The 26,023-nt window shown below is 32.2% G+C and overlaps 2 protein-coding genes across 25 annotated transcripts in view; one reads left to right on the forward strand and one right to left on the reverse strand.

Annotated features, from left to right (window-relative positions):
* The window catches only part of LOC106664580 (glutamate-gated chloride channel), a 212,833-nt gene extending 207,029 nt beyond the window's left edge, over nucleotides 1-5,804 (forward strand). For 13 of the 23 annotated variants that reach the window (XM_024230531.1, XM_024230527.1, XM_024230528.1 and 10 more), the window contains 2 exons: nucleotides 1,460-1,501; nucleotides 2,728-5,804. In XM_024230531.1, coding sequence (XP_024086299.1) covers nucleotides 1,460-1,501; nucleotides 2,728-2,859 — 174 coding nt within the window. In that variant the 3' untranslated portion in view covers nucleotides 2,860-5,804. The remainder of the gene's footprint in view (nucleotides 1-1,459; nucleotides 1,502-2,727) is intronic. The other 10 variants (XM_024230529.1, XM_024230542.1, XM_024230536.1 and 7 more) reach the window with 1 other exon arrangement.
* Nucleotides 5,805-7,312: 1,508 nt separating this feature from the next.
* On the reverse strand, nucleotides 7,313-25,099 carry LOC106664438 (plasma kallikrein-like). 2 transcript variants are annotated; one of them, XM_014390141.2, is made up of 6 exons: nucleotides 24,593-25,099; nucleotides 20,841-20,974; nucleotides 15,641-15,747; nucleotides 15,398-15,543; nucleotides 7,878-8,143; nucleotides 7,313-7,550 (listed from the first exon to the last, which is right to left on the reverse strand). In XM_014390141.2, exons 1-6 carry the CDS (start codon nucleotides 24,645-24,647, stop codon nucleotides 7,380-7,382), a joined length of 879 nt encoding a protein of 292 aa, XP_014245627.1. In that variant the 5' UTR covers nucleotides 24,648-25,099; the 3' UTR covers nucleotides 7,313-7,379. The 2 variants fall into 2 exon arrangements, with proteins under 2 accessions (XP_014245627.1, XP_014245626.1); XM_014390140.2 differs by having other exon boundaries at nucleotides 15,629-15,747.
* Nucleotides 25,100-26,023: the final 924 nt, after the last annotated feature.

Consider the following 26,023-nt stretch of genomic DNA (forward strand, 5'->3'; position numbering starts at 1 on the left):
CGTTCAAACATACTTACAAATGCACTTTTTTTTACCCTGAGGGTTGATATGACCTCTGCTGTTGTAAACCCTCATATTTAAAAAAATATAAATAAATAAAGTACAGTTGAAATCCGTTTATCCGAACTTGAAGGGGCTGGGACTTGTCCAGATGATCGAAAGTCCGGATAAAACAAAAATTTGTGATTTTATAAAGAAACTGACTTAAACACACACAGGCACACACACACACACCACATACAAAAGTGTATACTTTTATTCATATGTCAAATTACATTTAAAGTAATAGTCTTTTATTGACTTTTGTTTAAGTCCGGACATGCGTTTCGCGAAAAATTTATACATAAAAAATTACCTAATAAAAATGTACATAATAAAAAAAAAATTTCAATGGAAGCAAATTTTCTTGTCTTTGGGATACACCTTTTTCATTTTTATTTTTAATAAATTTATAATTTTATAATTTTTTTAAAACAAAAACAGACTGTCAGCCTCTCCGGCCTCTTTAATCGTGTGATTAGTGGAACGGCGATTTGTCGGCCTTTATGAATTTCGAACGATAAATTAAAGGACTCATAACTGAATTTGAATTTAAAAAATTAATATATATTGAAAATTATGAAAAATTTATAAAATATATTTTAACAAACGGGTCCGGATAAACAAAGTTCCACTGTAATTATATATTTTTACTTATAACTTCTGGCATAATATAAATAAATATCAGTGGCACAAATCTATTAGTTTTCCTATCCTCAGTTTCTGACTTTCCAGTAAATATTTACGACACAAAAGTTTCAAAATTATTATCAACTCAAAATTAATTGTGAGCTCTCAGTCATCAAGTGCTTCTTGTGTTAATATTACTCTAGTATGGGAACGTGCATGGATAATGGCTACGTGATGTCCATATTTCAATTACTCTTTTTTAAGTTTTAAAGATTTTCAATCCGACTTTTTATTACACTCAGCACAACACATTGGAATAAATAACACCATGCTAGAAGAAAAGAACAAGTTGTTTTTTTTTTTATTTAATACAATTATACAGCAATTTTCTTTATTATGCACACCAAATGTCACAATTTTAGCTTCAATTCTTAAAAAACTTTAAACAATAAAGCCCAATTAAGTAAGTTTTCTTTAAAATAAGACCGGAACATTGTTATAGTAGTTTATCGACCATTACATTGAAATATATTCATAATCTGCACATTATTTTGATTTCAAAAATTTGAAAAATGCTTGAAATATTTCCACAAAAATCCACTTGGTGCTCTTTTAATGGTATAATTTATGCTGGGATTAAAACACTCAACTCAGAATCTAACTAATCATAACACTAATCCCAACATATCACATTCGATTCAGAGTCGATTAAAAAGAAAAAACATTGAAAATGCATTGCTTTGAAAAGATCGAGTCCGATCAGGAAAAAAATAACAATTTTAAATTGCAGAATTGCGTGACAGTGCCCTCCGGCCCTTACTCCACGTTAGAGGTGAGTCGAGTAAAAGATGATCAATGTCTTTTACTTCTCTTTTGTATGCAGTAATTGAAAATGGACCCGAAATCCAATCTGCAAATGGACACACGAGCACACAAACAACCGATATTTCACATTTAACGCATATTTGTACAGGCTGTCAGAAAGTCTGACCTAATCTGCAAAACTGTCAAAGTTCAATAAAGGATCAGATCTTATAATTCCTTCTAAGGCTGTTTAACTCTCAAAAAATTGAGTTTTGCATTAACGGTATTTACATTAATAGCTGGAATGTTAAACTGCAAACAACCAGTGTGATTATGCCGTTTATTGTCGGTGCATTTTGTTCCAAATCAATATCGAGAGAAAAATGTGCAAAAGATGAAAGCAGATTTAGGACCAAAAGGCATCAGCAATAAACATTTTACTTACTGGTTGTTTTCAGTTCAACATTCCATCTAATAATTTTTTTTTTGCCTTCAAAGAAAACATCTGGAAAAAGTCTTGTTTTAGCCCATTTTCCACAGTATCCCGTAGATTCTGAATGTTTTTGTTACATATTTTCCAAGGATTGTAGCCTAGGTTTGCCTGGCAAATGTATTTCAGTATTTCTTATCATATTCAGTGGATAGTCTGTGTGTTATTTTGTCAACATTCTCCTTTTATAAGTTATCACGGTGAAAACTACAATTTTCTCGGCATTAATAAAAGAACACTCAGACTGACCAGTGATGGGAAAATGCCGAAACTCATTTGAAATACAAATCCAGCCATAATGAGCAGATTAGGATGAGAAGAGATGATGCCTCACAATTTTTCACAATCACAATTTTCAATAAGCTGATAAATAGCTGGAATAATATTTATCACCAAACGATATTTGGAATATGAAAAGTTTAAAATATTTCTTTAAAAAAAGTCTAAATATTTTAATATAAATGCAATAAATCTTAATTAATAATTAATACCACTCAAAGAGTTAAATGTCTTGATTGGATAATGTGGATGTGTAAGCAGTTGATAGAAAATTGTACTGTGCATTTCTTTATTTCAATTTTCAACAAAAAAATTCATTCTTTATTGAACATGCTGGCACAAGCTTGAAATAATAATGTGCATGGCTTTGAATAGATTCTTCAACTTTAGCAAGGGATGTTTTTCTTTCCTAAGTTTCATCATGCGAACCTTTAATTGTTGGGCTTTTTAAACTGTCGTGTTAGATAATTTGAAATCTTTTTCAGGTCAGGAAGAAAGAGCCGCCTCATCCGATCAGAGTAGCTAAGACCATAGATGTCATAGCGCGGATAATTTTCCCTACAGCTTATGCTATATTTCTAATTTTCTTCTTCATCCATTACAAAGGTTTCTCATAAGTTCTTCACGCCGAAAAAAAAGAAAAGAAAATATCAAGGACCATTGCTGTAAAGTGAATTCAATGGTAAAATACTCCAGGGCATGTAATAAGGACACAATGAACCCTCTGGAGGAATAACAAGCTTACAAAGTAGTTTATAAGTAGTCTAAAAAAAAAAATATGTCTCTAGAACTATTGAACTTGTAAACCAACGAATTTAAACTAGTCATTAAATAGACAGAGCTATCCTCCTAATTTTAATTATTTCTACGCATTTAATTTATTCTTTATATGAAATGGGGTAAAAACTCAAACATAGAGTTAGCTATTTAAACAAAAATTGGAGGAATTCAGAAATAAATTTTAATGGCAATTTAATATTTATTTCTTAAATGTATCACTCAAACTTTTTAATATAATATTTTATAAGATTTTACCAAAGTGAAAATTTTTTGCTGTCAATAAGCTTATGACTTTTCTTGAATTAGCCATTTTAACTTTATTAATTCGACTAGGTAGCAAAAAACAATTAGATGTCCATAAAAGACAAAAATCATGATCTACCACAAGAAATAGCACAGTAAAAGTGCTGGCTTTTCTGTATACAAAATATTTTTCAATTGATTGTTTTTCTGTTTTTTTTTTTTTTTTTGTGATTGATCATCCCTTGATGGTGTTATCCCTTTTGTTTTCTCTTCACTTTTAGATTTGTGCGATTTTAACAGTCACAGATGTGTGCTGCGACATTTTTTTAGGCGGCCTCGAATTGACTAGAAAATTGTTTCTTTCGAAACAACTATTGCACACCTTGTTTTTTTCTTTTTCTTAATAGTCCGAAAAAAAGAAATTAAACTAGCACATATTAAGAAATGAATATTTACACTTTGTTTATATACATAATATATATCATAAACTGAATATTGCTATACCATAAAGTGATATTACTCTAGTCCATTAATTGCAAACAACACTCCCCATTTGAGTAATTTTGCTCTTACATTATGGTTACCAAAACCCTGTGATTACGAATTGTTGATGTTAAATGGTTTAGTTTATAAAAATTGTTGTGTAAATATTATAAAGCGTTGTTCCATTTTTTATTTTACTTCTTTTTTTTTCTTTTTTTAATTTAAATTTCTCCTTTAAGCACTCAGTAATTAGTTTAGTTTACTTTTTTCTAGATCCCAGCAAGCAAGAATTTGACAAATCAACAATTCAATTTTTTTTTAATTGTTATTAAAAATGTAATCAAAATATTAAAAAAGTTGAAATTCATCAATATCAAATTTAATAATTTTTAAGGTATTTAGTCATATTCCAAAATACCTTCTTGACATATTTTTATAACTACATTCCAAACTGATCTTTCCCAGCTTCAAATTCAAGCTAATTTAAGAATAAAAAACATACTTGAAAGTGAGAATTTTTCCATTGCTCTAATAATTAAATTCTACCATAGAATTAATTAAAACAGTGCTTTTGTATTTTCTGTTTTTCAAAACAAAAAAGATTCATTAATGCAAATCAATTATATTTTTGTCTTTTCAGCAATAATTTAATTAAAGACAGCTACTGTTTTCTGTTTTAACTAAATTACGATCCTTATGTTCCATATTTCTTTATAGACTCTGGGAATGTTTTTTTTTTCTTTTTGTAATCGATTAAAAACAATTTTTTTTTTTAATCGAAATTATATTGAGTACAATATAAACGTTGTAATGTTCTAATCGAAAGTTGTAATAGATTTTGTAACTTTATTGTATTTTTAGATTTAGACTTTTGCAATAATGCAGAAACACCATTTACATTATTATACTTCTACATTAAAAATCTTATATGCTGTGCATGAATCAATGCAAATGGACGTTATATTTCCAGTGGGTGTAAATAACTGATATGAATGATAGGCTCAATAAAGAGTTGGTAATAAATCATCTGAATTGTATGTTCACACAACTCAATATTTGTGAAGAGTGCCTCTGTTGTTTCTATAATAAATTTGTAATTTGATACTAGCAATGTTATATATATTCTATGTAAAGGCGCTTACTATTTGTCATACTCCATTAATAGCGTTTTTTTAATTTAAATATGTTATTATACAATAAGACATTAATCACAAGACCAATAATATACTATAAACTGACGTCTTATTAAAATAAAAATACTATTTCTAAAATATCACTGATGTTTGTGTAAATATTGTTTGTAATGGTCGTGCTTTCAGACATTATTCAATCAAAAATATAAAAGTTGTATAAAAATGTTTAAGAAAATTTATTTTCAAATAAATATGCCCAAGATTATATTAGATACACTATGATAAAGAGTCATTTTCATTTTATATGAAATTTAAAAAAAATATATATTCTTAAAAATATTTGAAAAAATATATATATAAAAGATGCACAGAAGCTAAGCATTTATCGTTAAAATTTTAGCTTTTTGCAAAAGCTCCTCTTACCCGGAAAGCCCCATTCTTTGATATTGGCAAGACAAAATTAATATGTTTTAAATATGTTAATTTAAAAAAAAAAAATAATAGCAACACAAGAACATAAGAATTAATGTGATATACAACTCAAGTGCAAAATTTTATTAAAACAGCACTCAGCACATTTATTGTACATTTTGAGAGTCAATAAACCTTGAAAATCAAAGACGATGGTATTATATCTTTTTTTTTTTCTTTTTCTATGTACATCACCCCTTTTGTTTTATCGTATACCTTAATAACATTATTAAATAAAATATTTAAAAAATAGCACCAGTTTTGATGACACAACCCCAGTCTAATGATTTGTTTGAAATGTTTTTGACATCGTCGGACGTATTTTCAATCCCATTCAGTACACCACTGGTCGTGGGCGAATACACATTTTATGTCTATTCTATTTCTTATTTTGTAATTTCGAGCCTTTTAAAAATGTAAATATCAAAGTTGTAAATATTTTTCCTTGTATATTTTGTGGAAATTGTTTTAAAATAAAAACAGTATACCTTTATCATATTATTATCCTACTTAACTCGCATTTAAACAATGCTAGGAGAGCAAAACTAGCAGGCTTCAATTGTTCTACTTCTTTTTCAAATAATACGTAAATATAAATTTAATGTAAATAATTATGGCTTAGCTGCATAACTTTAAATCGAGTAATTTTCATTCTTAAAGGTGATGGTGGTTGTTGGTCTGCAAGTCAATGGGCGAAAGTACTGGCACTGGGTCTGACTGCAACCCCATGGTATATAAATACCTACACGAATGATGAAACATACAGTCTTCACTGAAATATTTCAAAAAGCCAACACTCATTTGACTAAAATCAAAACTCATAAGTGTAGATAAACTCAATAATTGATCCTGATTATCTGAATAATTGAACCTGATGATCTCTTCTTGTGTATCTTTACATTGAGAGTGAATGAATTTATTAGCATGAATGCAGAGTGAGAGGGACAATGGCAGAATATTGAACACCCATCGACTCTCAAAATTGTTATATAATATATAATAGCATGATATGTCATATGCACCGACTCACTCAGTGCAGTCTTAGCCATCCGTAATATCTTCACCATGGACCCACTAATCCAGGCAATACAAGAGAAAATCAGGGAAATACACGAACAAAGAAAGGAGGTAGTTATTGCCTGGATACCGGGCCATGTCGGCATAGAAGGTAATGAAAATGCCGATCAAGCTGCCAAACGAGCAGCGATAATATGCCACATGACCCGGAAACTCCCGTGAGCCCAGCGGATGTCAAAAAATATATGAAGAATCTGCTGGAAAGATTGGCAGAACCGCTGGGACAAAATGACCGACAAACTAAAAGAACTAAAACAGTCGGTCAAACCGTGGACCATCCCTTGGCGAGGAAAAGTCCACGGAGATGCCCATTGTGCGGCGCACAAATAACTGTTAAACATTTACTAACCGAATGCGAACTATTGGCGCCGCACAGAACAAAGTGTGGCCTTTCCTCGAGCTTGAAAGAGGTTTTGCAACACAGCAATGACAACAGCAAGAAAGTAATCAAATATCTGAAGCAAATAAATGCATATGGTCGCCTTTAATGCTCCTCCACACGTGGTTTCATTTTCCCTTCCTGAAGTGAGTGTATTTATTGGCGAGAATGTGTGAGTGTATGGGTGGGTAGTGGTCGGAATATCGAGTACCCCACAGCCCCACCAAACTAGGATAGATATCTCTTTGTGTGTTTTTGGTAGAATGAATGTATTTATTGGCGCAAAAGTGAGTGTATATACATATGTATGTACATGCAAGTGCAGAGCGGAACTGGTATAAATCAATATTCAATATCATAACAAGCGTATTAATTTGTTTTGGCTACATATATATTTACACTTATCAATTTGTAATAAAATTTAACAATAGTTTATAAATTAATCTGATACAGACTGGTTTTCACTTAAAACAATAAATTAAATATCACTTTCTACCGTATTCGCTGAAAGTGTTTTTTTTTTTTTTTAATTTTCATTAACAGTATCACAAAATGTTTTTAAACGTTGAAATTAGTGAACAGTGTTAGATGTGATTTGTTCTTGAATCCAAGGAAGGTAAAAAGACAGTCTTGTGTAAACGTCAGGAAAACCCGGCTTGGCGCAACCGGAGCCAAACGACGTGATCCCGACCAAGAACCATTTTCCGTTCTTGCTGCACTGCAACGGCCCACCAGAATCACCCTGAAACATCGAAAAATAAATTTTTAACCTGTCATTATGCGATAAAAATTTAAAATAATTGTAAAAATCTAAGTAATTGCTGATTTTTCCTTACAGAACAATAAGATCTATATTGGTCAACATCAGTTATTTAATCATTTTAAAAGTCTTTGTTCTACCAAAAACACTTTTTTTTTACAAATAGTTAAAAAAATTGTTGTTCGGAATTCGACCGAGCTGCAGGTTCATCACCCCACAGACTGTAAGAAAAATCTCACAACAGTTAATAACGTTTAATTCATTTTGTTAAAATAGTAAAGAAAAATGTGTAGAATTTTATCCACTTACAATACAGGCACCGGTTGACCCGTCCAACTTTCCAGCACACAAGTGCCCCTCTTGGATGTTGACAGCAGGTCCATATTTTTCTTGGCACAGTTTGTTGCTGTGCAGAGGCACTTTTATCTGCCGCAGTGTCGAAGATAGAGGTCCTGCTTGGGTTGCCCTTCCCCAGCCAGTAGCAGTGCAGAGTTGTTCTACGTCCAGCCTGCTTCCAAGGCAGACCGACCTCACTCCCTTCTCCATGCTTACTCTCTTTGAAAGGCGCATTAATGCTATTGGGGACAAAATAGAATTGAATCAATTGTAATTTTTTTGAATTTTTTGTTTTAAAAGATTATTAACAACATAAACAAGATGATGTCAAACCTTAACAAAATATTTTGCAATAAATAATTGACTTAAATCTATGAAATCAATGATAGAAACAGGTATGACTATTGAACTGCAAGTTTGAATATATTCTCCTTCCTCATTGGTCAGGTCAATCATAAAAGGCAAATCAGAGCTGATTTGATTTCTTCTTAGGGTCAAATGGTGTTTAAAAATAAAAAATTAACATAAAAAGACAAAATAGAATTTCATTTCTTACCTAAAAATAAATATGTTAAAATATGTTTCTCATTTATACAGATAAAATTTTAGAGCATGTTGGGTACAAATTATTTCTCATATTATTTTCCTGTAACATTATTATTTTCTTTGGTCGCCTCTGATCATCCTCATCTTCCAATTTTCACTAGTGTTGTGCTAGACCAAACCAGTGAGAATAGGCAGATCAAGATGACCAGAAATGATCAAACTGCAAGCAAGTTCATCATCCTGCATCCCTCAAGAAGAATTCATAGGTTTTAACCATCAATGATTTTCCATAGAAAAAAGGTTTTCTAAATTTCTCCATTTTCTCTTAAAAGAAGGGGGAAATAAACTTTCTGTTATTGAAAAAGGTAGAACGTCCTTTTTATGGTTAATCGGCATGAACGAACAAATTCAACATGCTCAATGTGCCTTCCATTTTATCTATCAATATAACAGTATCATCTGCGTACATTAATATTTTGATGATCACCACCAACTCGATTTGACGGATTGTCTACAAAAATAGAAAATAATAAGAGACTCAGTAGACAGCCCTGTCTGACCCTTAAACAAAGTCTGACACATCTTCTTGACATTTCTTTGAAAACAGAGATTTCAAAATATTAAGGAATTTAAAGGAAATGCCTAAACTATTGGGTTGTCCGGAAAATAATGCAGGATTTTGGTATTAAACAAAAAAAAAGAAACTAGTTACTTTAAAGCAATGTTCTTTAATCAAAATAATTTCCCATACTCTCAATACATTTCTCCCAACGTGTTGGTAACTTATTAATTCCGTCTGAGTAGAATTCAGAATTTTTAGAATTGATAAAGTCAATAAATGCATTTTCCAGTTCCGTTTGATTTTTGAATATTATGTGTTGTAAGTAGTGGTCCAGGTGTCTAAAAAAATGGTAGTCAGTAGGCGAGAGGTCCGGAGAGTAGGGTGGGTGAGGCAAAGTTTCATAGCCAAGCTCCAATAATTTTTGTGACGTTACACGTGACACATGTGGTCGAGCGTTGTCATGCAACAAAATGGGCCCTTTCCGATTGACCAAAGAGGGCTTCATTACTGCCAATTTCTGATGCATGGTATTAATTTGGTTACAGTATGATTCAGCATTGATGGTTTCGCCAGGATTTAAGAAGCTGTAGTGTATTAAACCAAATGAAGCCCACCATACCGTAACCATTACCTTTTTTTGATGAGTTGGGGGCTTTGGAAAATGTATTGGAGCTTCTCCTTTGTCGAGCCACTGTCCAGAACGTCTAGTGTTATCGTAGAGAATCCACTTTTCGTCACATGTAACAATTCTGGCCAGAAATGGGTCATTTTTGTTTTGACAAAGAAGTGATGCACAAACATCAAAGCGCTGATTTTTTTGGCGATCGTTTAATGAGTGTGGAACCCAATTTTCGAGTTTTTTCACTTTTCCAATCGCCTTGAGGTGGTCAGCGACGGTCGTTTTACTGACTTTGAGTTGCTCTGCAAGTTCTCGAACAGTTGTTTTGGGGTTTTCTTCCACCACTGATCGCAGAACATCATCATTAAGAGAGGAAGGCCTTCCACGACCTTCTTCATCTTCAAGGCTGAAATCTCCCTCCCGAAATTTTTTAAACCACCTTTGCACAGTGCACTCATTAACACAACCCTCGCCCCAGACTTGGTTAATGTTTCTAGCCGTTTGGGCTCCGCTTCGGCCGAGTTTAAACTCGTAAAAGAAAATCGTACGAAATTCTCGCTTTGACATTATAAGGATGACTGAATTATTTCCAAGTAGCGGAATGCTACAGAGGTAAACAAACAATATCATTTGGAAGAGGATTAATAAGTGTTGACATTCATACAAATGAGTAATCCTGTAAACGTAAACAGAATATTTTATATAGATTTTTTTTAATGAAAACTTAAAATCCTGCATTATTTTCCGGACAACCCGATACTTAGCTTCAATATCAAACTTCTTCCATGACCCATCTGTCTTCAAATCAACAAAAAAAACAATAAATCTTTTATTTGGATTTTGCAAGTCTGTAATTTCTTTCTTTTTGTTTTAATTTAAGTGAAAAGTAAACTTTCTTCTTTCCTTGTTAATCAGCATGAAGAAACAAGTTGAACATGTTCAATAGTTTGATCCTTTTCTTTGTTTCTTATTCACAAAACCAATTTCATGCCATGATCAGTTTTATTTCACTTTTATTTTAAATGCTTAAATAAAACAGATTAATTTACAAAGACAAACCAGAGTTTACTTGGTTAATATTAACATTGATTATGTTTATGGTATAAAAATCGACAATAGTAATAATAAAAGTTTATTTCATTATAATGAAAAATGCAAAAAATAATAGTTTTTGGGACTCGATGTCAAATAATAAAAAAACTTTATTAGCACATAATTATAAAAGTAATTGGCCGTTGTTCGATTACAGCCTTCTTTTCCTTGTATGTCTTTTTAGTACGACAAAACAAGTAAAAAATAAAATTAATTTAGAATAAAAGTCTAGAATCTTAATCTTTTGAGTCAAGAATGAAATAAATTTGTTGTAGCTGACTAAAGTTCTGAAATTACTGATATTAATTATATTTTCATAAAAATATTTAAGTACCCTGTTATAAGAAAAATTATAGGTTTTAGTTGTATTTAATTGTGGTAAATCATGGCAATAGTTTAATCTTATGTATAAATTTGAAGGATTTATTATAAGTTATTAAATACATAATTTATATTTAAACAAATGAAGAACATTTTAAACATAATTGTTCTAAATTTAAATTCCTTTATAGTAACTTTGCATTATATACTCGGTTAATTTAAAATTATTTTTATAAGACAAGTTTGTGTGACTATTAGAGCTTGTAATATATTCTTACTAGTTCTTTCCCACCCAGTAATCCTATAACAAAATATGGATTTGTGCTAAGGCAAAATACAATGATTTTAGGTGTAGAGAAAGGTAAAATGCATCTAAGAACTCTAAATTTTTAAAAAAAGTTAAAAAGTTTTCTGGTTTTCATTACCAATGTTGCTATTCGAAAAATAAAGTTTAAATGTGGTCCAGTAATATGCCTAAGTATTTTTATTTTATTCACAAAAACAAGAAGTTTACAGGAACCATTAAAAATAATTTTATGTTTGTTTAAATTGGGTATGTTTTTTAATGAAAAGGACATAATGTTAGTTTCGTTCTAAATTTAAAAGCAGAGAATTTTGATCGAGCCAATTTTTTATGTAAAAACTTCTTTATTGATAGAGATAGTAATTTCATTTAAATTTTTTTCTTGAATAAATATAGTAGTCATCTGAAAAACTAAAAATTTCCCCAGAAAGGTTCAATTTTAATAAATCAGAACATAAGGAAAAAATAAGACCTAAAACTGTACCATGTGATACCCCATATTTAATTGATAATAGTGTACTACAGCAAGATCCAATTCTAGTTTTCTGAACCCTATCAGAAAGATATGGTTTAAAAAGATTAAAAAACAGTTCTTTTAATGCCAATTTTAGATAACTTTTGAATTATCTGAATCAACAGAGTTAAATGCCTTCTTAATCTCAAAACAAAACAAAAAAAAAGCCTGCGATTTTTTTTAACAACCAATTCTTGAGCAATCAGATTAGTAACTTCAAATAGGGCTTTTTCTGCTAATTTACTAAGAAGAAAACCAAATTGATTATTTATTAGAAATTATATTATTTTTTGCTGGTTTTTGATACTTTTTCCATAATTTTTGCTAAAGATTGGAATAAAGAAATGGATCAATCAATATCTAATTTTGATTCAATTTTAAATAATGGTATAACAAGTTGTTAAAGATACAAATATTATTAGTCGAAAGTATTTATTTTTGAACAGTATTTTTTGTATCTGGTATGCCCATTCTCACTGTTTTTTCTTTCAAGGCACGTTTCCCTTTATTCGCCATTTTTTTGTGGTTGATGTTTTGTGTTATTTGGACAATTAGGTTTATCGATTGTTTGGTTATTATGTAGTAAGTCTGTGTTTTTGCTGTTTGTTGTAAAAATCTACAAGGGCAACATAGGCAAAATAACATAGAGGAAATTTAAAACGACTAGAAGTTCTCTACCTCCCAGTCCTCACAGCTTTATTTTCCCTCTCATTTCCTCATTTATACGTCGAACCAGCTTTCGAGAGAACTCCTGTGTTGAAAATTTCCGAAATTTCAACGCTATTATCAGTCGTGGAACGGAAGGAGAAAGAGCACCGTGCCACCGGGACCGGTCACACATCGGCGCAATCGTGTGCTTTCACTATCGTTCACGATCGAAGGTAAAAGTGAATTTAAAAAAAAGGAAAAAACAGGGCAACCCCAGGAATCGCACGAGATGCCAGCACAAGGTGAAAGTGATTTGTGACGGGCTAATCGAAGCGGAAAGACTCTCTGACATTAACTCCGCGGTTGTTGCTGCGGTTTACCAAATTTGAAAATTTCTGTGTCTTCAACAGGAAAATCCCGAGAAAATCTGATACTACGATTTAACAATATTAAGAATGGTGAATAGGTGCTTTTTGACTTCGAACAGGATCATTTATATTTTTCTTGCGGATGCGCCGTCCATGTTCTACAGACATGTTTCAACGAAGATCGCCCGAGACAAATCGAAAATTAGCGGACCGGTGAAATCCCTGACAGTAGATATTGAATATATTTACAATTAATGAGAAATTAGTCCACCTCGCGGATCACGGGGCAGAAGAAAGTGATGTTTTCTTACAAAAAAACGAGCTATATACCACAATAGAGAGGAGGACGAATCGTTGCAAGTCACGTCACGGTCGATTCGCTCGACAATCGTTATAAAAATCTTTCTTACAACTGAGATAAGTTGACAAAGGAAAACTTTGTGGAAATCAATATTTCAAAAAATAACCACATGCAAATCTTTTAACGAAGAAGCAGTTCGACACTTTCCATTTCTTCATTAAGTGAAATTTTGATAGCATTGATGATCCAATTGGATGGTCTCTGTGTTGTAATCTTATATCCCTGACCTATTCCTGCAAAAACAAAATGCGAGAAAGAGGAAATCCTTATCAACCTAAAAGAACTAAAAATGTATAGGACATACTCCAGTAAAATGTCACAAAAAAAATGGATCTCGACAGTTATCCAAGGTTGACTATGTCTAGAAGATATAAAAATAATAGAAAACAACGTTGCAAAAAAAAACTGTGCAACGCTTTGCAATAGCTAGGAATTAGCTATAGTACCTGAGAAAGGCACTTCTGTGCTGTACAAAATTCTATATTGAAAATCTTCGAGGAAATCTATTAGCTGAGATCAGGCATTAAAATAGATTAAAGTTACATGCTAAAAAGGAAAGTCCCTTTTACTTAAAATGGGGGTAAGAAAAAATAATCTAGCTGCAAAGCTTGACGAATATTTTCATTAAAAAGTCAATGCCACGAGCGGGATTCGAACCCACGACCTTCGGCGAATCCGGCTCGTGGCACTGACTTCTTTTATCTCAACCAATGCCATTACATAAAGATTAATTAATTGAAAAATGTTATTTGGTCAATCGGACCACGAAATCTAATGAAGTAATAGTAATAAAAGTAGTAATATACTAATTAAAATATGTAGGCCTAATAAAATAGAATAGTTTTTATCATTTTTCTTTAGTTCATTTTAATTTAGTTATCCATTTAGTTCATTACGTTGTTCAAATTATGCCTGTTATATAAGCTAGTTCCTCACTGATGACGTAGAGAAGTAGAAATGCGTATGAGTGAAACGTAAACCAACGAAAATATTCACATTTCACAGTAGAGATCAGTTTAAAATTGCAGATAATCGTTATTGTTAAAGTTTAGATGAGAGCACGCAAAGAGAGATTATTACTTAAAATGCGGGAAAGAAAAAAATCTAGCTGCAAAGCTTGAATATTTTCATAAATGATGACGTAGAGAAGCAGAAATGCGTATGAGTGAAATGTAAACCAACGAAAATAGTCACAGTAAAGTGATGAGTTTAAAATTGCAGATAATCGTTATTGTTAAAGTTTAGATGATAAAGTGAGATTATTACTTAAAATGGAGGTAAGAAAAAATCTAGCTGCAAAGCTTGAATATTTTCATAAAAGTAGAAGCATAACACACTAATAAAAATATGTGGGCCTTAAATAAAATAGAATACTTTCTATCATTTTTCTTTAGTTCATTTTAATTTAGTTATCCATTTAGTTCATTACGTTGTTCAAATTAAGCCTGTTATGTAAGCTAGTTCCTCACTGATGACGTCTTTGAAGCAGAAATGCGTATGAGTGAAACGTAAACCAACGAAAATATTCACATTTCACAGTAAAGAGAACAGTTTAAAATTGCAGATAATCGTTATTGTTAAAGTTTAGATGATAAAGTGAGATTATTACTTAAAATGGGAGTAAAAAAAAATCTAGCTGCAAAGCTTGAATATTTTCATAAATGATGACGTCTTTGAAGCAGAAATGCGTATGAGTGAAGTGTAAACCAACGAAAATATTCACATTTCACAGGAAAGGGATCAGTTTAAAATTGCAGATAATCGTTATTGTTAAAGTTTAGATGATAAAGTGAGATTATTACTTAAAATGGGGGTAAGAAAAAATCTAGCTGCAAAGCTTGAATATTTTCATTAAAGTAGACGCATAACACACTAATAAAAATATGTGGGCCTTAAATAAAATAGAATACTTTCTATCATTTTTCTTTAGTTCATTTCAATTTAGTTATCCATTTAGTTCATTATGTTGTTCAAATTATGCCTGTTATGTAAGCTAGTTCCTCACTGATGACGTAGAGAAGCAGAATGCGTATGAGTGAAATGTAAACCAACGACAATAGTCACAGTAAAGTGATCAGTTTAAAATTTCAGATAATCTTCTGATGCGTTTATTGCTTTTGTAATTGACATAATATAAAAACTTAGTTTTTTATCTCACCAATGTCATTATCGTAATTTTTGAAAGCGTTGTGAATAAGTATTTCCTCCACTTGGATCCTCAGCTCCGTCTTTTCCTCCACCTCCCTATCCCAGTCACCGAGGACGGCGGTCCATAGTGCCGGCAGGGGCAGGTTGAAAATATCGCTGAAAACGTACAGAAAAAAACCGGCTTAAATTAAAAAGGCAAAAACCAAAAGAAACAGTCGAAAATAATTTCCTGTGATTTTACGTTCGGACGTACTTGTCGATGCAATGGGCCGCCGTCAAGACCCAGTGCGGGTCGATGAGCACGCCTCCGCACCAATGGCTGATGAGGCCGTATTTCGGATGAAGCACTTGCAATGACACCTGAGAGAAAGTTCAGTCACTAGACGTGAATACACACCTTTGACACGAGAAAGCTGGTTAATCGAACAAGTATAGAATTAAAAGCATTTTTTTTCCACGTGATTAGAAAGCCTCTCGAAATACTAAATTAATTATTAGAAAGAGCCATGACAAAACAAATACGTAAATTAAGCCTGATTTAAATTTTTAACGAAAATCTTTCAAATCCCAACCAGATACAGGCTTAAATATTTTTTTTTTCTCTAAAACTATATTTTGTTAGGCCGACCCTCGCTGTTTTGTTCCGTAACGGCTTCTCACCACCTTCAGGGGCGGGCCAGTGTTTTGTGCCTCGCCCTACTTACTTCCCTAACCTGAGTCAAGGTGACTTGAATCCGAAACGCTGAAGAAATACAACAATTATCTACTTTATTATCAATCCAAATTAAAATATAAGCCAGTTAAAGAAAAAAAAAGTCTATTTAAAATGGTAGCTAGTACATTGTTGCAGTTGCTCTTATCTTCAAAAAATCTTTGTTCCATACAACATTTTCCCAGATTTTCTACAATTTGGTATATCCTTGGAAAAAAAACTGTTTCTGAAAGATAAATATATTTTCTTTTGTTTCTCTTGTAACGGAAAAGCCACCTGAGCCTCATGTCTCTCCCTTGTGGTAGAAGTTAGCACTTCAATTTAAGTTACCTATAAATAGTACAACTTAAAGCTTAATTAATCTTAACTGTGATATTCTAACGCACCTGTGAAAAAAAGCTAATTTTATTTTTTTAAAAATAGGCGTATACTTATATTTATATTTTAACCGAGGTAACCTATACGACCACGTTGTGGTTTTTGAAAATTTTTATATTATGTTATTTTTATTGTTTTTAATTAATTCCATACTGTTAATTGTTTAGATACTGAGCTTCACCTAATTTTAATTAATCTTATTATAAATGTACTTTCTTGTTCTCAAGATTTATTTCAACACTCATAGAGTTAAAATAAGAAACATTTTTTTTAACGATGTAACATGTTCTAACTGCGATATTTTCCTAACGTAAATTGGCCCTGATGATAACGATATAACCGTCGAAAGATCGGCAAAACTTAAAGAATTGTCGTTCTGTTATGACCTCACCGAAGATCCTTTTTTCCAAGTTGTTCAACAGCAGATCGATACATCATCTCATCTTTAATATTTTCTTTTTGTTTAATTTGTAGTAAAATTGGTTGTAGTAGTCTGGTTAAAATGGTGACTTATACATTCACCTAGTGACGTACTAACAAACAGACGAGTTACATTTTTTGTTTATTTATTTGTTTGTTTGTCTATTTAGGTGTATGTCTTTTTGTTGTGTGCTAATGTTCTCAACTTTGTGAAAAAAATTAGTAAATGTAATATGCAAATTTGGGCTGATTTATTTGACTAGATTGTCATAATGAACTAATTTTTTGTTCTTTACATGTTATCGATATCAGATTTTGTCTTTGTAAATATTTTCCCTAGGTTTCACAAAATTTTGAAGATACCTTTTAAATCTCGGGTCGTAAAGACAGAACCCAGATCTTATTTGAAAACCAGACAGGAAAATAAAGAATGTTTTCAGTAGGTCAATGAATTTTGATATTCGAATAAATTACTCAGCAAGAATATCGTAATTTTATCGGGTCGTAAAATAAATCTGAAGTTTTTTTTTCTAATGGAAATTTCAGGTGCTTAAAGACAAATTTAATCCACAAATATGAACCATTTTGTTCCATTAGTTGTTGCCCTCTTCCATGTAATTTGTACTTCCGTCCTACTAGAACTTCTCTCGTTTTTTGAAGAAATTAAAATCTCAGTGTGTTTTCTGCAGTTCTCAAGTGAAGTAAAGTTTTTCGATTAACAAAGTATTCAGAGCCCAGTGTACGTAAAAATCTGAAGGGGCCATTTCATGTTAAGGTGGTTAACAATTCCCTTGCGGTTAGCCGAAGCCGGTCGTTTTTGGTCAATTATTTATTGACTAATCATTCCAGTGATTTGACTGGGCCTAAAAAATATCGTAATAAAGCACCACCTTCCAAACCCACCAAATGCATTTTTAAGTTGTTAACGGTGTGTCGCTGCGTTATCCCCACGATTTTCCTCTCTGAATTTTGTTGTAAAGGACTCATTTTTTCTTTCCTATTTATCAATCTTTTAAAAATTAGTAGTTTACATTGTGTTTTAGGGGGTAATCGGAGATGGAGATGCGATTCAGTAAATTCTTATGTCGACATAGGGGCGTCGGTGGCCGCAATGGTTTAGGCGTTGACACGGCGCTCATCACTGTAAGTTAAAGGTCCCGGGTTCGAATCCAGCGGCCCTGCATTCGAACTCGACATACTTACAAATGGGCTTTTTTTCAAAAACACCGGCATCCCGAGAGTTGATATGACCTCTGCTGTTGCGAACCCTCGTAAAAAAAATAATAATAATAATTATGTCGACATGTAAGGAACCCAAATTCAAACTTCATATTCAAAACTCCGGCAAATATATCCAGCTGATCTAAGATGCATTGAAACATTTATATGAGATAAGTTAAGTGTCCCTGCGATGATGATGAATTTGGACACTAGGAAGTCGGGGGTTTTTGTTCCCCAAGTATTGCAGCCTTCTGGCTTATTGTACTAGCCAAGGTCCTGAGTTCAGCGCAGTAGACTCGATCCTTCTCCTAAGGAGTGCAAGTCTATGTCGCCAATTTCCATTGGGTGATGCTTCGCCTTCGACCCACCTAACCTACAAATGGGGGGGGTCATCATTTTCTCAGATGCCAGTGACCGGTATGTAGACCTACGTCTCTCTGAGTTCAGCGCTCTCTAACTGTAGCTGTGAGTTTGATAGTTTTGGTTAGGGTTGTTATATAACATAAGCTTCCTGTATCTAGTTTTTAAGCACTTCTTCTGTCTATTTTTAATTGGAGTATTCTATGTTTGTTTTTGTTAATCCAAGATTAGGTACAGGGCTTACAGGGTCTTGCAGATCTGGTTCTACCTTTTTGTTACCCAAAATTCCTTAGTGACCTGTACCGAGGTTGTTTGTCGTAGCGACGTTAGTGTGGGTTATTTTTGACATGTTGAATTTTATCATCAATGGTTGAAGGTCGACAGGCATTACTTCTTCCAAATCAAAATTTCCGCTTCTGAACCGAGCAAAACCACGGTGTTTCTCTTAAAGCGTCATCACCATAGATATCACAAATTTTCCTAGCAGTCTGAGCTGCGGTTTTCGCTTTGCGGTAATAAAAAAAAACATAAATGAGAAAAATGCACTATTTCTTTCTTGATTTTAAATCAGCAAAACACCTTTTAAAAATATGAAATCCCTGACGAAACAATAATGACTAAATAAACAGAATAGGGATAAAATTGAAGTACTGAAAATCGCTACTAACTTATTTTACAACCCAATATTTATACGATAAACTTTTTTGTCAACTCCTCCTAAATCGTATTAATTTCTTTCTCATGATAAATTTGAGTTGTAAAGAAATATCAATGTTTGTATTTTTCTTGTTGAAGTTGGACCCTGATCCGCCAATACTCGCTGTTTGTACTAGTTTTCACTATATTTTCTTGAACTTTGTTGTGTTGTGATCACGTGGATTTAGCTGTGTTTTATTTATTTTAATCACTGGCTACTAATCGAACAGGTTCAGAAATCCGAACTCTCTACTTGACTGGTTCAGTAGGTAATTTGAAATCCCCACGTGGATGTTGTCACATTCTGATCATAGGCTTCTCATGGATATTGGTTTGCCAGATTTTATCCTCCTCTAGAAGTAAGCATAGAATCGCAAGATTTAAACTCTGGTTAATTTTATTCTTTATATTGACATTGTCAAAGTTTTCTGTATTTTCCAGAAGAATGAAATAAAGCTATTAAACAAAAATGTTTTGATTCTTGCTCTTACCTAATTATTCGATCTAAATTGTACTGTGTTAATTTGATTTCTTCTTTTAGTTTCATCAATTTTTAAATGTACAAATCGTAGCACTTTGACAAAATAAACTTTTTTCCCTCCTTTAAGTAAAGATGGCCGAGTGGTTAGAACGTCCGACTCTTATTTGCCACAGTAGTAGGTTCCGGGTTCGAATCCCGGCACAGCCAATGGAATTTTATTTAGTGATTGTAATTGTTAAGTGGTTTGATTCTTCGTTCGGGTACCCAATGGTGTTAAGACCTCCTGTATGACAGGAATAATTCCAATATAAATGAAGTACGAGTTTAATAATAAAATATTACTAAAATAGTCAAATTGTTAGATAAAAGTTTACAAAACATAAAATTAACCTTAGTTATCATAATTGTGTTTAGACATTTGCGTGATAATCCGCCATTTTAGGCAGCAAAGTTACTTCTGTAAAAGTACTATTGAATTTTAAAAAGATAAAATTCCATACAGTTTAATGGTATTTTTATCGGTTACCAAATTTGAGGCGTCTTCTGTTTCAATTATTTTTAATTTTTCGAGCCCAAGCTGAAAAGTACGAATCGCGTAAAAGCCTACCTGGCGTTGTTTAATTGCTAATTACTTTCCAGTTTCATGGACGACGAATTGAAAAACAGAAAGCTTATTTATTTATTTTTTATATCCGAAGAAAGCTCAAGATGAGTGAATTCGAAAGAAAGTGCAACTTTAACAGAAAAAACTGACCAAAATATACACAAAATCCACCTCCTTTTAGGATTTTTATTTACTTGCAAACGCTTCATTATGTAATAAAACATTTCGATTATTTTAATTACTACAGACTATTAAAGAACAATTTCAAAGTCTCGTTTTAATTTCCTGTCTGAGAGTTCGTGGATTTGTAAAATAAGTATGATCCATCTACGTAACATTACGGGCAAAATTACTCCAACAGAGAAAACAAAAGCGTTTTTGATAATTTATGCGCACGTTTTCAGCTTAAGACTGTCTTCGTGCATAAATTAATGCAATGTAATCGTGTGAAGGTTCCCAATGAGATTTTCTTTATGCATGATATTAAAAAAAAAAAAATCAAACAGCCAAAGAAAGCCATTTCCCTCTGAGCCGCCTTTCTTTTACCTTTTGGCAAAGTCAAATTTGTCTAGTTTTATCACCTGCCATGGCCAAGAACCACTCCGGCTCGGCTTCCCGTTGACGATCCTGGGCGATGTCGAGTTCCCCCTGGGCTGCCTGTAGTTCACGAAGTTACTTACCCCACAGACCTCGAAATCCGAGTGCCATTGGATATCTGAAGGAACAGATGAAAAAGTTCATATTGCTAAAAATTTTCCATGGGATACCATTCATACAGAACTCTTACGATTGGTTTACAAAAAAATATCTATAAGTAGTAATTGTCTAATGTGAATAGATGTACAAACTATTTTTTATTGATCATTTACATTTCGTGAGATGCGGGCTGAAATGATGTAGGTGTTGATAAACGTTTTCTTTACTATGCCAAAATTTTGAAACATTGGTACGATAAAGAAAATGTTTTTCTAAACCTCCATAATACCAGACTGCATCTCACAATCTCCAAATAATCATTAATTAACGGACACTAAATACTACACATAACTACTTTTAATAGCTTAATTGTAAAAAGTCTATAGCTACCCTATTTTTTTTTCTAGAAAAGATTTTCTAGAAATAAGACAATCTGTGATGAAAATTGTTCAGTCTTCTTGTCTGAAGTATGCATCAGTAATAAATTATATCATAAATGATCTATAGTTTTTTAAATTGTTAAATTCATTGCCATTTTTAAATTGAATCATTACCAGTGCTTTATTGTGATGTGTATGTACATTAAAAAAAGAAGAAGAAAAAAAAACTATTTTACTAAAAACTATTTTACACTCATACATCCATTTGTTGATGCCTCTAATAAGAACAGAGTGGAATTAATATTAAAATTGGAGGGAGGTTAAATGTCTCACATAAAGTGATAAAGTGAGCCAGAAATTATTTATTTTTATAGTTGAAAAGGATAACTAATACTTTTCAACTGTCGAATTGACTACTACTCAGACTATCGTAACCACACTTTTTTTGTCTTTTTAACTTAATTCATAGCAAATTTTGGTTTTATTAATTAAATCATCTTATAATTTAGAAATAAGTGACTGCAGAAAACATTGCTTTCTGAGAAATGCTGGAGCATTAAAATCGGAGGGATATGAAATTAATCATAATGCAGACTGAAAGATCAAGTGGACCAGTATTTATTTAGGGCCAAGTACTGTCTTTTTGACATAATTTTTTTTTAATTTTCGTTTTGATTAAATAACCTAGTGATTTAGAAACAAGCAACTGCAGGAATATTTACTTTGAAGAAATCAGTAGATTGATGTTAAAAAGGGTCAAAGTTAAAATGTAAGTCACTAATTTTTCTTGTAACTTCTTGTTCTTTGTTTGAACAATCTTGTAAGTTTAACAAAAATATAAACGGTATAAATTGCCAATATTATTTTTGTGGATTAATTAGAAATAGCTTATTAAGTACTTAAATATTTCTAAAAGTAAAAATAATAAAATAGAGGGTTCTACGCCAAAAGGAAATGGGGAAAAATCAGAACTACAGCACAATCAAATGAAAATTATGCATTTTTTCCTTCTGACTTATATTTTATAATATATATTTATTTTAATAATCTCCTTTTCAAAAGAAAAATGTTTTACAAGCTATTAAGAAACAATTCATTCAGTACTGAAATTTTTTTTTATTATTTTGATTTTTATATATTTTTTTATTTTATTATTATTTGTAAATGAAGAATAAAAAAAAGGGAATCAAACAATTAACAGGCAGATATTTAATTATATTATTTTTGTTCAATACTTAGATCTATATAGAATATTCTTGTTCAATTCTCGTTAGCCATATTATTTTGGTATTAAAAAAAAAATCACAAATAAGCATATTCCTAACTGAAAAGTTTTTATCAATGTTTGTTATTTTTCAATAATAATCACTATTAAAAGCTAAAATGTTTGTACTCGATATTACAATTTAATATTAAAAAGTCGTTGTATTAAAGAAATGCTAATATAAAAAGTACTTGTTGCAAATTTTTCTAAAACTGGATATTTCATAAAAATATTCAAACGATTAAGTAGACCAAAAATGAAATATTTACAACACAACTAACAACTTTCAATTATTGGATTCTTTCTTAATTCTTTCTTAAATGTCAGGTTATTTTTTAAATAATATGCGAGTAAAGTTTGACAAATTAATACAGGCAAAATTCATCGTACATCAAACATATTTCAAAATCAGTCAATGACAATATGATTTATATCAGTCAAACTGTCAATTATTGTCTCGGACAAATCAATCTGATGGAATTTTTTCATGTACTTCGAATAAATAGAAAAGATCATAAATCAAATTAGATGTATTTTTTTAAATAATCTTGCGGATTAAAAAATAATTGTTATTATAGGATGATAATTTAATTGTTCTTAGCAAAAGGTTTGTTTTAATATATGTACTTTTTAATAAAATTAACTTTGTCAACTTAGACTGTCAAATGGATTTTTACTGCGTTATTACTTTTTGTTTTGTTTTTTATTTGTTACAAAAACCTTAAAAAGACATTTTTGATAAAAATAACAAGGAATCCACTCACTGAAAATAGTAGAATGCTGAATCAAATCTGACAGGCAAAAACAGTGAGATTTTGCCAGAATGATCAATCTACAAATCCAACACCTTGCAGATCAATTATTGACTTTAAAACTATGTAATTCTTAATTGTGCCAGGTGGAAAAAGTTTTCTAAATTTTAAATAACTACAAACTATATAATAAATGACAAGTAAATATAAGCAAGAAGAAGAAAATCTGAGCAGGGGCAGTTTATGCATGGTGCAGCACATCAAACAGGCATTTCAGCTCCTGGCCACTTTCCATTTCGACTGAGATCAGCAGGAGTATAATAAAAGAGGGAATCATAGCCAAAACTGCCAGCACTGGAAGGCCAGTGGGCGATGATCCCAGGCCGACTGCCAACTACCATGGCAGATCAGTTGCTTTCAAAAAGAAAAAGTGTGATTCTCTATTGAAAAAAATCAAACTGTAAACTTCACCCTTTCATAATAATAACAATGATAGAATGATCAGTGTGTGAAATATTGAAATTTATTTCTGTTTCTAATAAATCTGCAACATTTTTTAAACTCGGGGTTGCGTCTTGACACTGACCAACATCAAGATTATTTAAGCCAAAACAAAAAAAAATTGTGAAATTTCTCCGTGTGGTCTGCATGTTGTACATACACTGAAGATGGCTTTTGCCTAAATATTTCTGTCAAATCTACCCAGCAATGGGCAGACCAAAATGATCAGTAATGATGTAAATTTATATCAAATAAATAAAAAAATATCCACTTGTCTTATTGTTTCGCTTGTTTTATTTAATATACTTATTAGTTGGAAATAGACATTTAGCAGATTGAGAAAGGACATGTTTAAATTGTTAATTAAAAATAAAACATTCAGTATTAAAGGTTTTTTAACACTGCTGCACTGTATTGTTCAGCAATAGCACATTAATTTAAAATATTTTAATTGATTGAAGAGGATATAAGCAAGTTTGAACTATAATATATAGAAAATACCGTTGGTTCTTTTAATTTATTGATTTAAATTATAAAACCGGATAAGTAGAGCGATTTTTTTCTCGAAAATGTTAAGCAGGTGCCGTTAAAGCGTAGCCCCTTCAAAAGGACGTGCTTGGACCCGCAGTATAGCCGTGTCGAGCGGGACCACCGGCCCGCGCATAAAAAAACACGTCGTTTAACAAGCAAATTTTAAATTTAAAAAATCGTCAAAATTTAATAAAAACTGATGTACTCACCTCGATAGGAGTGGACGGCGACGACAAGGGAGAAGACGGCGGAAGGAAATAACATTTTAGGAGTCAGTTTGGAGGTGCCATGTTGAGCCCAGGAAGGGAGGAGAGCAACTCACACTTTCGTTGAGACGTGAGTGAGAGTGGGCGAGTTTTCACTTCTCCTTGTCCTCCTGATACAGTCCGATCTTTGTAATGAGCAGTCGTGCCTGGAGGAATCTAGGACAAGGGGGGCCGCTCACCCACAATTACCCGGAGGACAGAAGGACGGCGAGGACGGCCGTCCCCGCGAGGAGGATCGGGCTTAAGCCGTCCTGTAATTAACGACCGACGGACTTGACTTTCTACTCGTTAAACGTCGAGACAAAAGATATAAAAAATAATTGAAAAATTTACGATCTGTTTATGTTTGGGGAGCATAGAAAAGACTGGAAATAAGGCTGTTTCGAAGAGAAACTGCTCAAGACATTATATAAAAAATAACGATGTTTTGTACGGAATAAAACATTCACACACTCACATGACAATAAAAACTAACTGCCCATAAATAAATAAAAACAAACTAAAACTCGCGTTAAAACATGTTAAACATTACACATTCACATGGAGCAAGGCTGCTTGCTGAATAGTTTGTAAAGTTTATTGGCTGTTGACCAACAAACAGAAAAACCAAATTAAAATTATGACCGAATTTAAGTCAACCTATGAAATTAATGAAGTCTACAAAGCTAATAATAAAACTTATTATTAATACAGTGCAACTAAAAAAAATTAACAAAAAGATGGTTCAAAGACATCTCATGATCATGGGTACAGTTTGAGGTCATCTAAAGAAATATAAAAACATTTAGGTTCTGCTGTATCTGGGGTTTTGTAGTTTCTCATCATTTTTGGGTGTATCATGCCTCCACCTTGCATATAACTCTGACATGAAACTAACCCAACATTGATGATGGCGAGAAGTCAAACACCCCCATAGGCTTGGGTGCTTACTAAAAAGGTGGAATTGCGTGTTAACATTCGGGGGGGGGGGATTCTAATTAAAATCTTTGGTCAAAATAGAAAATGAATGTTGAAAAAGAAAAAAATTGCAAAGCTGATGGAGCTTTATAAAGAGCCTTTTTTAATAGCTGTAATTAAGTCGGGAGGCTGCAATGGCTGGGGTATGTAACCGGGAACGATGCACGAACATCCAGGTGGTAGGCTAGACTGAGGTGGGTTGATGTTGAAGAGGACCTCAGAAAGTTAGGAATCAGGAGGTGGAAAACAGTAGCCAATAATAGAACAGAGTGACATTGTCAGGGAAGCCAAGGGTCTTCATGGACAGTAGAGCTAAGATCACAACAGAACAAAGAAGCCACAATTTACCTGACACACACAAAAAATTAGGCTTGGCACACCGAAATGAACAGAAACTACGAAAATACATTTAATTAT

Source organism: Cimex lectularius, unplaced genomic scaffold, assembly GCF_000648675.2.
Source record: "Cimex lectularius strain Harlan isolate CLEC.00 unplaced genomic scaffold, Clec_2.1 scaffold13, whole genome shotgun sequence".
NCBI classification, from domain to species: Eukaryota; Metazoa; Arthropoda; class Insecta; order Hemiptera; family Cimicidae; genus Cimex; species Cimex lectularius.